At 37.7% G+C, this 14,866-nt stretch overlaps 1 protein-coding gene across 1 annotated transcript in view; it reads right to left on the bottom strand.

Moving 5' to 3' along the window:
• Positions 1-14,866, bottom strand: part of TTN (titin) — a 379,890-nt gene that overhangs the window by 288,350 nt on the left and 76,674 nt on the right. Inside the window, exon 43 of the mRNA XM_078681496.1 lies at positions 13,340-13,396. Coding sequence (XP_078537622.1) covers positions 13,340-13,396 — 57 coding nt within the window. The remainder of the gene's footprint in view (positions 1-13,339; positions 13,397-14,866) is intronic.

The raw sequence follows: 14,866 nt of genomic DNA, 5'->3' as shown, positions 1-14,866 counted from the left end.
GGTGGAATATCAAAAAGAAAAATCCTTGAATATTGAGATGTAGTTAAATAAATCTTTATTTATTTAGAAACCTCTATACATACATCATAAAATCAAAAACAGAGGAGCAGATCATATACAATAACAATTCACTTGATAAAGTAATACAATATGATATGTTTTCCTATGTACCAAGCAAGCATATTTTAAACTGCACCTTAAGACGCATAAGAATGGCAACCGTCATATTTCAGTTTATTCTCAACGGGATGTACTTTGGCAAAAACATAGCACTTTATAAAGAAAGTGACCCAAAATCAAATATCATATTTCAAAGAAGTAGTACACAATTCATAACAAAACATACCTCCACTTTGTCTATTATTAGGACAGCCCAATGTAGGAGAGACAGAAGACAAAAACAACAGCTAAAGTATGTACAGCCATGACCAACTCTACTACTCTAGTTCTCGTGAGGGCACTAAGTGAGATGCTTGCGGGATATTCAACATTAAATGATATAAATGTGCATGCAATGATTTCAAATTTAAACCAATTTTTCTTCAGCATAAGAGAACTGGATTCAGTCACCCATTGTGCACAAAGTCTACTTTGAGGGCCTGCTTTGAATACCAACTGGAATGGGCGATCCAGAGGTTCTTGGGGGTGACATAGCACCTGCAAGTATACTACTGTATGCCTTCTTTCACCTCGGCATTGATGTTGCCCACCAGTCCAGCCCGCATTCGGTAATTGTGTTTTCATTGTACAATGCATGCAGGAGGATGCGAGCTATCTGCCTCTTTTTAAAATATACTCATGTCTAACTAACTCTCCTGGACAAACTCATTTTTACTCGACTCTCCTAACTTCCTCACAACCCTCCATATCGTCACCATCTGTCACTCCATTCATATTTCTTAGCTTCACATCACATTTGTTTCTGCTGCCTTTCCCATCTTCTGCTCAACAAATATTACCTCTGTTTCAGTTCATTATGACGTGCTCAGTAGGCATAGATGTGTGCATCACATAGTAGATTAATCACATTTAACATAGTCCACCCGGGCAAGAGGCAGCTGCCCTGTCCAGCCCCCGAGGAAAGGAGTGATTGGCAGTGACAGCACTGTCCTTTCACTCGCCTGCCAGTTCTCACCCATCCTAGGTATGTCTTCAAACCACTATTACTAAACCAATCAATGAATCACTTGCATAACAAATAGGCACCAAAGGAGTTCCTTCACAATCAACTTAAAAATGGTACATCTGCGACTTTATCATTTATCTAGAAACAATATTTATCCTACACATTGCCTACAACATGCTAACAGATATTAATGTTTTCACAAATAATTAGTTACAATAAACACATGAAAATAAAGAAAGTGTTACAGGCATCCTATCATGACCTTTACAGTATTTCCTGCTCTGACAAAATAGACAGGGGTACATTTTTGGGACTTAGTTGCATAGTTGGAGCCCATACACGTGGCCTGTCACACCCTCCCTCGTAGATCAGAGCTAAACAATCTATTCTAAAATAGGCATTGCAAAAACCTCTCAACAAAAGTAAAATCAGGTTATCTGAAGAGTGATCGAAAACGTCAATTTTGGCTTTTTATATATGTATTGTACACAAAATCAACATATGGCCATTTGTAATGCTGTTTTTCTTCAGAGTGCTATATTAAAGGGCCGACACCAAGTGGGCCGGGAAAAGTGAAACTGCCCTCACAGGATTGGCCCACACTTGGTAATCCTTTGGCCCAAGAGTTTAACATAATATTATAAATCAGGGAGCAATAATTCTCCCAATTCTCTAATGGTGTGTGCATGGCTCTAACTTTTTGGATTTGTTCTTTAAAGAGGAGTGATGTAAATGATTTTGCTTTACGGTGCAAAGCCGCAAAAAAAGATGAAGTGGGTAAGAACTTCCGAGGCCCTGTGGGACAGCAATGTCCCAATAACAAGCCTGGATCCATCAGAGAAGGAGAAGATGATGACTTAAACTTTGGCACAATGAAATGCTCTTCAAATTGATGGAAGAGAAGCTTAAGAAACATCACCTTTCAGTGACATTTTGCATACGTTAAACCATGCAGCTGTTTGCGAGTTTCTCACTTTGGGGACAGAAGTTGTCCAATGGAACAAAATCAGAAAAAAGTTTTAAAAATATGAGAGCTTTAAATAAAATGGTGTATTGTTTTTTATAATGTTACAGCGTGACCACCTAAATGTTTGGGAGGCACTGCACATCATTGTTATATGGAAATACAATGATGCATTTAGTGTAATGGTACTATATCCTATACCATACATGACTATAAATAACTCGTTAATATTACTCTGTTGGTAATAGAAGGCATGTTCTTTCTTTAGAATTAACATGTTTGTATGGCACTCTTTTTAGGGCTAATAAATTATAATACAGTTCTAAGTCAGCATTAAATTATCATAAACATTGGTGGAATTGGTGGTGAGACCTCATTCTTTATCATTTGATTTCAAAATGTAGTTATTATATTTAAATAATATGTATTAATGAGTGAGGCATATGCATATTTCTTTAAGTGACTCGGCTAATGAAGAGCTTATCTATAATGAATGTACCTGTCTGGTTTCCCAGTCTGCTCAGGAGTTGTTGTTGCTCTTGTGAAATTGTGTTTATTTACACAATTATACTAGGTGCACTTTATTGAATTATAAGGGAGACAGGTCATGTTCATTTATAGATAAATATGGTCTATGTTAACCATACGCTTTTACATAATAGCTAGGACGTTAGAGCGCCATTTTAGACCTGAGTTAATTGTTGGTATCTGGAGTGATTCTGGCTGGCATATGTGCTTACTTATGTTGTTTAGCACAACCTATATTCACACTCATAATTATGCCGAGAAAATATGTTTTGCAAGTCAACTTAAGGACATATTTATATATTTTGTTTACATAGCCGTGATTGAATTGTTAGAGACAACCATAAAAAAAGAACATGGACAAATTCCACCAACTGCCTACATAATTACAGATCTAGGCAATAATGCCACAGTTTCAATTATAAATCATTCATAAAAGCCCAAATTAACTTTCTCTGATGTTTGCACATGCCCACTCTTTCTACGGCATTTGTGGCACGCATTTATTATCGCTTTTGTAATTTTGTCACATTTGTGTCATATTTGACTTAAAGTATCCTTGCGGCTTTTCTTCAGTTGTCTTACCAGTGCCCTGCATACGTTTGCTATCATTTAGCCAGCAGAAGCTTGGGAACAGAGAATTTATGCAAAACTCCCACAATATGCTGAACATTCTAATGCTATTGAGGTTCCAGAAACCTCTTTGAAGATTCAAAAAGCTAAACTTCAAAGCATCAGCTGCAGGAACATTTGTACTTTACACTATATTTCTTCTAGTGAAACAGAAATTTTAAAAGTGATATTTACACGTTTTCCCTTTCTACATCAAGGATGTCACAGATCGTGTTTTAACAACGTTCTGAGAGTTCACAGATAAATCACTACATTCAAGTGTTTTTCTGTCTGATTGGATCTACACCTGAAGTGTCAACCAGTAGATGAAACTCCCACATCTGATTTGCTAATCTGCTAACCTTTGCATCTAAGGCCTATTGCTTAATGACAGTAAGCGATCCTCTGCATGCAACTTCTCCAAAGCTATTCTTAGCTTCACACACATATGTGCCGCTGTCTGAGGCACATATGTTTTCAATAGCAAGGCTATAATTTTCTTTCTGACTGCCCAAGACATACTTTCCAGGTTTGGCAACAATATATTGATGTTCCTTGTACCAGGTTAGGGTTGGTGAGGGGAGACCCACCACAGAACATCTGAAATTTGCTTCTCTGTGTTCTTGAACTTGAAGGTCACAGATAGGCATCAGAAACCGAGGTGGCATTTCAGTCACTTCCATTTCAATTTTCACATTGTCACTTTCTTTTGCGGCGTACTGTAGGTTTTGTTCACCCAGCCAGAGAGGAAGGACGTCAAGAGAAATTATCATACTTTTATTGTCCGCAGTAAATTCAGGAATAGTGACTATTTTGACTTGTTTCTCAAATTCTTTAACTTCACTTTCATCTAACTCTACTTCTAAAAGAATTTCCTGAGGGGAAGGAGATCTTGATGTTGTTTGCTCCATGTCAAACTCTATTACATGTTGATGAGTCACAGGAGGAGGCAATGCCACGGATCTCCCATCCTGGGGTAAAATGTCCACCTGAGTAATGCTTTTTGCTTCCCCTACTAAATTTATCGCATGGCACATGTATTCTCCTCCATCTATTCTTTCCACATTATGGATTTCCAAAATGCACATGTCACCTTCTCTACCCATTTTAGCCCTGTGGTCTTTTTCAATTAACGCTTTGTTCCTATACCATCTTAAGTCAGGAGCTGGCAAACCTATAACCTCTGCCATAAAAACTAGTGTACTATGTTCATAGATCCGCTTTCTTGGCAAAGGTTTAGTAAATGCTGGGGGCATGTTTTGTTTTTGTTCACTTGCTGGGCCTGGATTGGGAAGCACGTCATCACTGCATGTTTCTGATGGGCTCCATCTTTCTAATGGAGCACCAAATGATGCATGCTGGCCCTCGCCTTTGGATGTTGTCCCATGCAAATCATGTCCTGCGATGTATGTTTCTGCTTCTGATGGCACCACCTGGTTATCAGTAATCACATTTGGAAGCAAAGGTGACAAACACCATTCTGGTGAATTGATAGGGGTGTGGTATGACTCAAAAGACAATGGAGACTCAAACTTATCCACGGATGAAGGGGGTGTATAGAAACCCTCAAGTTCAACTTCTACATCACTAGCAGTGCTGCCGACTTCAACTGATATTTCCGATTCAGGAGACAGTGGACGAGACAGCTGTGGCTGCTGATTATAGAAGTCATAGACAGTGCTGAAGGTTACATCCTCAACCTCTATGCTTGGTACCGATTCTTTAGTATCAATGTGTTCAGTGCGGGGCCTTTCCAGCTGCCCAGTACTGAGAAGGTATTCTGCTAAAGAGAATCCTCTGTTTGGCTCTGCACTGTCATTGACACTCATCTTCTTATATTCAAGAACAGTGCGCAATGGATGTTTTACAGTATCCTCTGTGGCTGAATTTAAAGATTTGCTAGTCTGAGAAATGTAATCCCTAGCAATGGGTTCATCCAAATAAGACTTCTGGTTCAAAACATGCATTTCTTCTCCTTTCTGCTGCTCGTCATGAGTCTGGTCTGAATCGCTGCTCAATGAAATAAAATATCGATCCAAGGACAATTCTCCAAGTGACTTTTTTAATGTGTCTGATTGGACTTCATTCTTTTGGGGACTGAGGATTTTGAGATCTCTGTACTGCTCAGAAAATATTTTCTTACTTTTCTCTTGCATAGTAATGTTCTCTGTCACCTCTTCGACAGTGTATGTTTTTACATCTCCTGTGTCAGTTATATTGTTTGGCTCCACATACTTTCTCTCAACAGGAACAATTGCTTCATCAGCCATTGTTTTGAAATTCTGATTAAGTATGGCAAGGGGCTTCCCTGATGAATGTGGATACATGACTTCCAAGCTTTCTCCTCCTTCCTTATATTCAAAGGATTTCTCGTAGTCAGATTTTTCTTGAGATGAAGATACTGGTGCGGTAGGTACTATGTTGTTGACATCTTGATCTGTTATGCCACCTATCTCTTTGGAATGCGTTGATAATTTATGCTTCTGGTAGGCACTCAATTCTTCATGTACTGGCCACTTCTGTCCACCACAATCTGATATTTCGTTTGACACAGCTTTATCTGCAATTATTGCTATATTATTTTGATCTAAGATTAGTTCTTTGACTTCACTCTTATCCTTCACAATATTATTGCTACAAGAAATATTTTGGTCTTCAGACAGCTTTCTTGGAACAAATGATTTAATGTTTTGTATATTGTGCACAAATTGATTTGAGAAAGACATATGTTGAGGGACAGAATGTTGCTCATGATATATCACTTGTTCATGAAGCATCTTTGTCCGAACAGTTACATCACACGGTTTCTCTTCATCAAGCATTAATTCTTCTTCACATACTTTCTTGGTATAAGAACTAGATAATGACTGAGCCCTGTCCAAATCACTTTGTGGATGACTGCCAACATTTGTAAGCAATGGGCATAACGGTTCATCCATGGAACCACATGAAAATTCATAGCCTTCATTCTGTAGTGAAGTCCCTTGGCCATGTTGTATGCTTGTCAGTGACTGCATCTCTGCATTAGTGCGAATCTGTACCTCCATTAAATTACTATCATCAGTCTGATATGTGTCTTTGACAGAGCTTTTCTGGGGCTGAACCTTTAAGCTATTTGCATCTAGATCATGTTTGTCTTCTGCAATGGATTTAGTATTCAAACTACTTGTACAGTGCAAATCTTTTTCATACTTATCATTATGCTCCCTTTCTGTTCCAGATTTCTGGAAATGTGCATGTTCTTTCATCACATCCTCAGTGGTTGGAATCATTTTCTCATAGGAATGGAGTTGCTCCCTATCTTTCTTAAGTAACATTTCCAAAACGTCACTTGACAACGTTCCTTCTGAATGTGGATTGATTTGTTGGAAATTTATATTGTAATGATCGATTTCTGGCTTTGCTATCTCCAGAAACTGTTGCTCTGTATTAAATTCTTCCAAACGGGTGTGTTCCACAAAGGGTGCATCCCTCACGTCTGTTCCATGGCTAAACTCTTCAGAAGCTACTTTTCCAAATAACTGTTTTTGTTCAAAATCACTGACTTTATCCCTTACCTTTTTTCCCCTGAAATCTAACATAAAGCATGTAGACTTTTCAACTTTAGATGCTTTAGAATTCCTTTTATCACTGTCAATGAGTGTGTCAGATTTATCATTTGGTAAATGTGATGTTTCTAAAGAATGTGTACTTTGTTTAGATTCCTCATCATATTCACATGTCTGATATTTAGTTGCATCTAAGGATGTGCTACTTCTATGAGTACCAATTGACGACTGTTTGAGTCCTTCTGATTTTAACTTCTCTTTTCTTATGTCTGTCTTCATTTCATTTTGATCCTGGAAATGAGTAGGCAGATTTACAGATATAGGTTGCTCATCTGTAGGCACTGTCATTTTCCTTTCACTTTTAATTGTATGCAGTATTGTTTCTATATTTTTTAGATTTTCAACTTGCTTACTAGGGGATGCTTCTCTCTTTGCTATTTGGTTGAGATTGTGAGAATATTGGCTCACTAAATTCTCTTTCCTAGCAATACTTACATGAGTAGAGCCCATTGAGAACTCATACTGGTCAGATACTGGCTCTTTTGTTTTCTTAATCTGAATGCCTACATCAGCATAAACACTGGCTTTCAAATCACTATGGATAATTTCTTCAAGGGAGTTGTCGAACTTTTTAGGGGCGCTCTCCACTTTGAGATGTGATGTAAATTCTGCAATCCCTGAATAATTCTTAGCTAAACATGTATACTTGCCAAAGTCAACAATGGAAACATCATCGATTAATAACTTGTAACTGTCTCCTGTCTCTTCAATTCTGAACTTTGCACTATCAGGTAAAATCATATCATTGTGATACCAAGTCACTACTAAGGGGCGGTCACCGGATATTACACATTCCAGAACGACAGATTCACCCTCCGTGCAGCTAACATCCTGTTCAGTTTCATTTATAATCTTTGGTGCTCCATGTGAAGAATCAAAAGCAAATTTAAATTTGTGTTTTGTTGCTTCAGACTTGGGATCTGTTGTTACAGATTCTGGCAATTCAATGGGCTCAAAACGTTCCTTTAACTCATCATCCTGTTCAGGAATTGGAGTTGGGGCAGTTACTTTAATTTCAACTGGTGCTGAAAGCACAGATGATTCTGAAGTGCTACATGTTGGCACATACACCTGTGGGATTTGGAGGGTTGACCTCTCTTTTGATTTATTAAGCACACCATTGTCACTCTCAGTGTCATACAAGACAATGAGTTCTTCTGTGTCTTCATCATTTTCAAGGATATCATCCCAAACATGAATGGGCGGGACAGAGTCTTCTTTTAGGTGTACAGTGGGATTTACTTTTAGCATACCAAAAGTTGTGTCCGTGCCATACTGATTAAATATTACACATGTAATGGATCCTTCATGCTGGGGAAATGCTGGACAAAATGTTAGCGTTGTTCGGTTTTCTGTTGTGAGGATGGTATATTCTTGATTGCGGGGTATTGGTTTGTCCTTGTTATACCAAGTGACGGTTGGCTGAGGGTAACCTCGAAAATGGCAACTAAAAGTGCACACCTCACCTGCACTAATTTCTTGAGACTCAATGTCACGAACAAACATTGGAGGGCCATGTGGCGTACCTCTCTGAACCGGGCTTTGGCTTGCCACATGCTCATTTTCTAACTTATTTGTCAAAGCACTCACATGTGCAATCTCAATTTGCTCATTTTCCCTCAACTCTTCATTTTTGGTTGGAATCTGTTTCTGCTTTTTATCCATAGGGTCTTCAATATAATGCACTGATTTTGCAGTTGTTGTAGAGATGTTCATAAATGTAACATGTTCAGATTGTGGTTCACTTTGATCATATATTAACCTTTTCCTAACACATTCCTCCTGTAAATATTCGTCTTGGGGAGAATACAATGATTTATTTCTCTCTAAATATTCCTGCATGCTCCCTGCTGCAGCCTTTTCTCCCTGTCTCTGGATTATTTCAGGTTTTGAAAGTTCTTCGGAACACTGATCAGTGATTTTCTGATTATCTTTTATAATTCCATCTGGTTCACATAGTATTTCTTTGGCATCTTTTTGATCATTTTCAGTAGCATAAGTGAGCAAATCCCCCTGAACATCAAACTGAGCAAATCGTTTATATCTATCGCTTGAAGGGAAAAGACCTGAAGAAAAGCTGCTTTCACTTCTCATAGAGTCAAGATCAAACTCAGAAGATGCTTCTGAAGAGGAAACAGAAAGTCTCTTTCCTAGGGCAGCTCTTCTGGCATCACGCAAACGCCTCAGCTTTAATTTCAGGTCCACGTCAAGCATACTTTTACTTTCTTTAAATTCTTTATCTTCAATGTATTGAGTTGCTTTATATTCAGTATCATAGATTGGGTCATGTTTGCTTATTGCAGACATTTTTTCAAAGCTGATTGTTCTCATTAGCCCTTTTCTAGTGGAAAGGTCTCCTGGCTTTATTTTATTTTGCTTCCTTTTATCCAATGGAGAGCCAACACATCTAAGATCAACCCTCAACCTCTCTTCCCTTCTTTTTTGTACCAAGCAATCAATACTTTCATGTGCTTTCTCTGATTTTCTTACAAAATCCAAATACTTAGCATTTTGCTCTTCTTTAAGTGCAACTAGCAGTGAGGCAGTGCATTCAGCGGATCCCTCACTATTTATAGCAAACACCCGATAACTTCCAGAATCCCTTTCCTGCACTGCTTTAATCTGTAAGCTACAACAATGAATGTGCATATCACTATCCATTTCCATAACCCGCCTGAAATCTCTAGCAATTGGCCTATTGTTATGAAACCATGACAGTGCTGGTGTAGGGCAGGCAATTAATTTACATTTAAAAAGTACTGGCTCTCCTTCCATAACAGATTTGAATGTAAGCTTTTGTGTGAAAGATGGCTTTATATATTCAGTCCAAGAACTTATAGAAGATGTTCTACTTGCACATCTTTTGGATGACACAAGCCCATGATCCAAGTAGTCTTCTGTATCTGAAAATGCATCTCGCAGATCTCTTTGATTTCTGAAATGTTCCTCATCTTCCTTGAAGAATAATTCTGCAACAGAACATAACTGGATTACAATTTACCTAACCATAAGAAAGATAATAGTATGAAATGAAAATTATATTTTAAAAGAAAAATAAAGTATTTGAAATTTAGAAAAATACATGCTACATTATTTGTTCACACATCTATAAGGAAATGGACTCACCATATTTGTTCGAATAAACGCAACACCGTGTTCTTTTATAAAAATTCTGACACCAGATTCTTTCGTTGTCTGTTCTTTCTTCAAACTGTGGACATTTCTTCTTGAACAAACAAAAATGAATCTCGCAGTAACATGTTTATGTGCATGTGTGTTCTGAGTTCCGGAAAGACTTTTCAATGTGTTAGGTGATCAGGTTATATACAGCTTACCTGACTTGCAGACAGTAGAATAAACGCCCTTTCTATATCTTTGAATTATTATAAAAACTTCTGAATTTTGTTTTGAATGCTATACAATTTAAATGTCTGTATATAACTAAACTGGCACGAGAAGGCGTTTATTCGAACTAATACAGCCATTAATTTCACAATGTTATGCAAAAGCAAGCAACATTGACGACATACACTATCTGCAAGCCATGTAAGGAAGATTTAGAAATGAAATAATATTACATTACATGTATATGTTGTATGGATTTGGAAGGCAAAATAATCCATTTCATTTATATGGATTATGATGATGCAAGGAACTATATGGTTCTCTAATGAACTTGAGATAACACTTTTACGTGATGGTTTGTCAAAAAGAATTGCATATTGAAAAATGTTCCTACACTAAAGATACTTCATACTTGGGCTTTTTTTATTTTGAATATCTTGACAGACATGCATGTGTATGGCCTATATAATAGCCAAACACTTTTTAAAGACAATGAGGGTTAAGATATACAAACATAGATTCATGTTTATATTTATATAAATTAAACGTAAAAGCAAAATTGTTTAAAGTATCCTGTCTTTGGGATATTCCATGTTCTCTGCACCTTCACCCAATTTACCATCAGCTACGCAGCATGATTCAACTAGCAATCTGTGACATAAGAGTTCTTATGCTTTTTCCCCTCTGCCAATGAATGCCCACATGCTGCACAGATTTATTTGCAACCCTCTCCCCTCCCGTTGCCAAGTCCTTCTACTTTCAGATACTCATCTTCCTCCTCATCCTCACTCTTGATGTCCAGTAGCCTCCCATTCCTTCTGTCTACATCCCCAAATCCCTGTAATATTACCCTCCTTCACAAATACAAGCATGCAATGTTCTTGTCAGCAAAAAGAAAAAAACAATCATGACATGAATATTTGCCTATCAACTGCTCCATCAAACACCTCTTCTGCTGATTTAATTATAGCCCACCATGCTGCCAACTTCTTCCCCCACTTCACTTAGTAAATGTAACCTGACATGCCAATTATTCTTATCTCTCTGTGCTCCTTTGAACTGATTCTCCTCAAACCACTGAAACTTTCCAACGTTCTTTTGTCACATATTTAAGAAATGACACACTCTGATTTGCACACACCCCCTGCCTAAACCTGGTTGCTTGTCTGTAGTCATGGAATATGTGTGGATCTTCTGCAAACCTAACATTCTTCTGTGTCTTTTTAAAAACCTGCTTGAGCCTCCTACTTACCAGTCACAATCAGTATCTCAATTTAAATTAATTCCACAATCCACTATAATATAGATTCTACAAATGTCACTGCACAGCCTCAAAGTTATAGCTGCTTAAACTTGATGAAATACAATCACCTCTCTTCCATCCTAATTCATTTCAACCTGTCTGGTATGCTTCATACATTTGGCCAGAATACTCCTATTTCCTCTTACCATGGTGAATAACAAGACACACCTGAGTCCTTAGGCCCTTTTTCTCCTAACCCCAGGGCTCTGCCTCTTCCACTTTTTGTTCTCTATTTCTTTTTTTTACTTTACACTGCCCTTGTTTTGTAACATCAGCTTAGTCTGTGGTATCTCTTACCACCGCTTCAGCAATAAAACTGAATTTATCAGCTCATTGTTTCCTTACATACGTGCTTTAAGATCACAAAACCGATTCTGCGCGTGCTGCTACTGAATGGCCACCTATTGATTAAGGGTCTACCAGCAAGATTGAGATTAATAACTTTCCATTGTTCACTGTTGCAAATACCATCCCTTACCCTTTTTTCTGACTCCAGCCTTTCCTTCCCCTGTACTCCATCATTCTAGATTAATATCAATAGCAAAATGAGAATCACAACCATTTCTTCAATAGCAGCCACCCTCCGCCAGCCAACACCCACCAAACATCAGCATACTGCATACCTATTTTACTTTCAACATCTTTATAAATACCATCTTTTCCAATTAATGTGATTATTGGCATTTATAATGGCCACCTCTACTGTTTCTCCATTTAAATGTTTCAGCCCCTCAAAAGAGTTTCCTTTTCCCTACATGCCTTGGTTCATCTTTTCAAATATTGCCTCAACTGACCACTGCGTATGCCCGGCAAATTCACTGATTGTGCCCCTTGGGTTCTCTTGGGGCCTGATTTAGAGGTTTGCTGACAGAGTAGTGTCTGTCGGACGGAGCAGTGTCTGTCAGAATGGTAGCTGACATTACTTTCACCACCTAGACAGTACTCCATCCATAAAATTTTGAGATGACTGATGGCCCATCTGTCATCTGTATAGATTGAAGGGAACTGCTGTCACAGTGGCTCTTTTCATTGTACTAAAAATTTAGTGAAAGGCCTGCATCAATTTTGACAACTGTCCACCAAACATTTGACTTTTTTTTGTTTTTTGGAAGTAGACAATCACATTGGGATTTCATCCATCAATGGAATACTTAAGTTCTCTATACGAGATGGGCGGTCTGATAGTTTGGTGCATAGAGTACTCTGTCACATCTGCAATGGCCTACTCTGCCCACCAAACTCTAAATCAGCACCTAATCTTGTCTTCAAATACATTTCTATTCTCCTTTCCTAATAGAGCTCTCTAATATTGCAGCTCCAGGTACCTATTCCAGCTTACACCTTACACCACCTTACCATCACCAAACACACCTGTGTCATATTGAGATTCTGATCATTTCCATCTAGGTACCTTGCATTTGACACTAAAGCATCAAAGCCAATTATCAAAGACTAGAAACCACTTAAAATTCACCTTGTCAAATTGTAATATTCCTCTCTACCCACTGCCAACCACTCATGATGCCTCAGGCATATCCCAGTTACCATGAAGGAGCAATGGTCAATGTATTCATTGTTGTCAACATGTATTCTTCCACTTTATAGCCTCCCACCCCATAGTGCAGTAGCCATTCACAGTTAAGTAATTATTTAGCACGCTTTGACACATGCAAAAAATGTGCTGCACTTAACTGCTTAACAAGTAAATGCAACAATAAGTATGAAGTAAAACACACCCTCCATATGAATATGCTTACCGAACAATTAAGCTCTTTCATTCTTAATAAAAACATTAAAGGTGTTTTAAATTATTTGATAAATTACATTTTAGACTTTGCTTTCATAAAATATTGTACCTTTAACCTCCAATTCAATTTGCTGTTCAATCTTCTCTTGAATAACTCTTTCCAAGGCTGGAATTAAAAAAGGAAGCAAAAAAATATTTGTAATATGCTAATTCCTCTGTTCTTCAAAGTGACTCACTGAACATCTGACAAAGACACAATTAACATTCTTGTGTACAAGAGACACAAAGCTGCAACATGTAACTACAGACAAATGCCAAACTTAATCCAACAGAAGGTGTGGGCTTTAGGAACAACCTTTTGGAAAGCGTGAGAATGTTTTCATAATCGTTCCACAACATTTGTTGCATTTTTTCTCATGGATGTAGCATGCTTTAAACACCAAACATCAAGCCAAAATAGTGTAACATTAGCAAGATAAATTTCCTTATATTTTTTTTTTCTATGGTCTGAGACAAAATGTTGCTACTGATTGCAAGAGGAAGACACATTGGGAAAGAACATGCAAATGCCAACCTGTCACTTTTAGATGAGTTTTGCACTCGGCTTGTCCCGCAGAATTAACAATTTTGCAAGTGTATATACCACTTTGGTTTGGAGCAATTTTCAACATTTTTAAACTGCAGACGGGCCCATCAAATTTCAAGATACACAATGCAGAATTGTCAAGAATCAGCTGATTGAACAGCCAGATCACACATGGAGTTGGGACCCCCTTTATAACACAAAAGAGTGAAACGTCGCCTCCTTCTTTTACAGTCATTTCCGGGGTTAGCTTCTCAAGAAACTCAGGTGTGGTGATATCAGTGTCTATCAATTCCTCAGTTGGAACAACATCAGGATAATATTCTCTGCTTTTCTGTCTTTCTGCTTGCCGTGGCTTCTGTGATGTAGATATTGATATACTTGATGTTTTCTTAGATGATTCTTGCGTCATTTCATAGGTTGTCCTACTTTGGCTTTCTCTGTGTGTTTTAATACTTTTAGTATTTGACTCAAGGGTAATTTGTGTAACTGATTTTGATTGTGATTCTTTAGCTAGGCAAGAATAAAGTTAGGAAAGCAATAGATTAGTTGCTTTGAATACCGGAACTATACGCAAAACAAAATATAAATGTCTTCTTATGATTAGTATAGAGAATAAATGCTTAGTCTGTTAGTTCCCAACTCATGTGTAGGTGAGTATGTATGTACTTTAAAATTTAGTAATGGCCTATTTACTGGCTTTAATTTTGATAAGTGTTAGTTATAATATTTGGTCAGTTGCAAGGGCCCTCCCTGCTTGCAGGTTGCATGCATGCCCAGTTCACAGAGGGAATTTTCAGATGTTTTACAATAATCCAAATTAGTTTTTTGTGTGGAAAGTTTGGATTAATAAATTATTATTTCCACATGGACTGGAAAAATTCAGCTTGATGTGGCACTTCATGAAGAAAATGTCTTTACTTTCGATTCTTGTGAACAGAGTATAAGAACGACACTAATCAAAGTAAAGTCTCTAGTAAATTTTGATATTTTGGGAAACGACAATTTCATGACATAAATGTCACCTAGCCATCAGCTGCATCTCATTAGTAA

Source organism: Lissotriton helveticus, chromosome 3_1 (assembly GCF_964261635.1).
Source record: "Lissotriton helveticus chromosome 3_1, aLisHel1.1, whole genome shotgun sequence".
NCBI lineage: Eukaryota > Metazoa > Chordata > Amphibia > Caudata > Salamandridae > Lissotriton > Lissotriton helveticus.
Note: the sequence above shows the minus strand (reverse complement) of the source record. Positions and strands in the feature narration are given on the sequence as shown.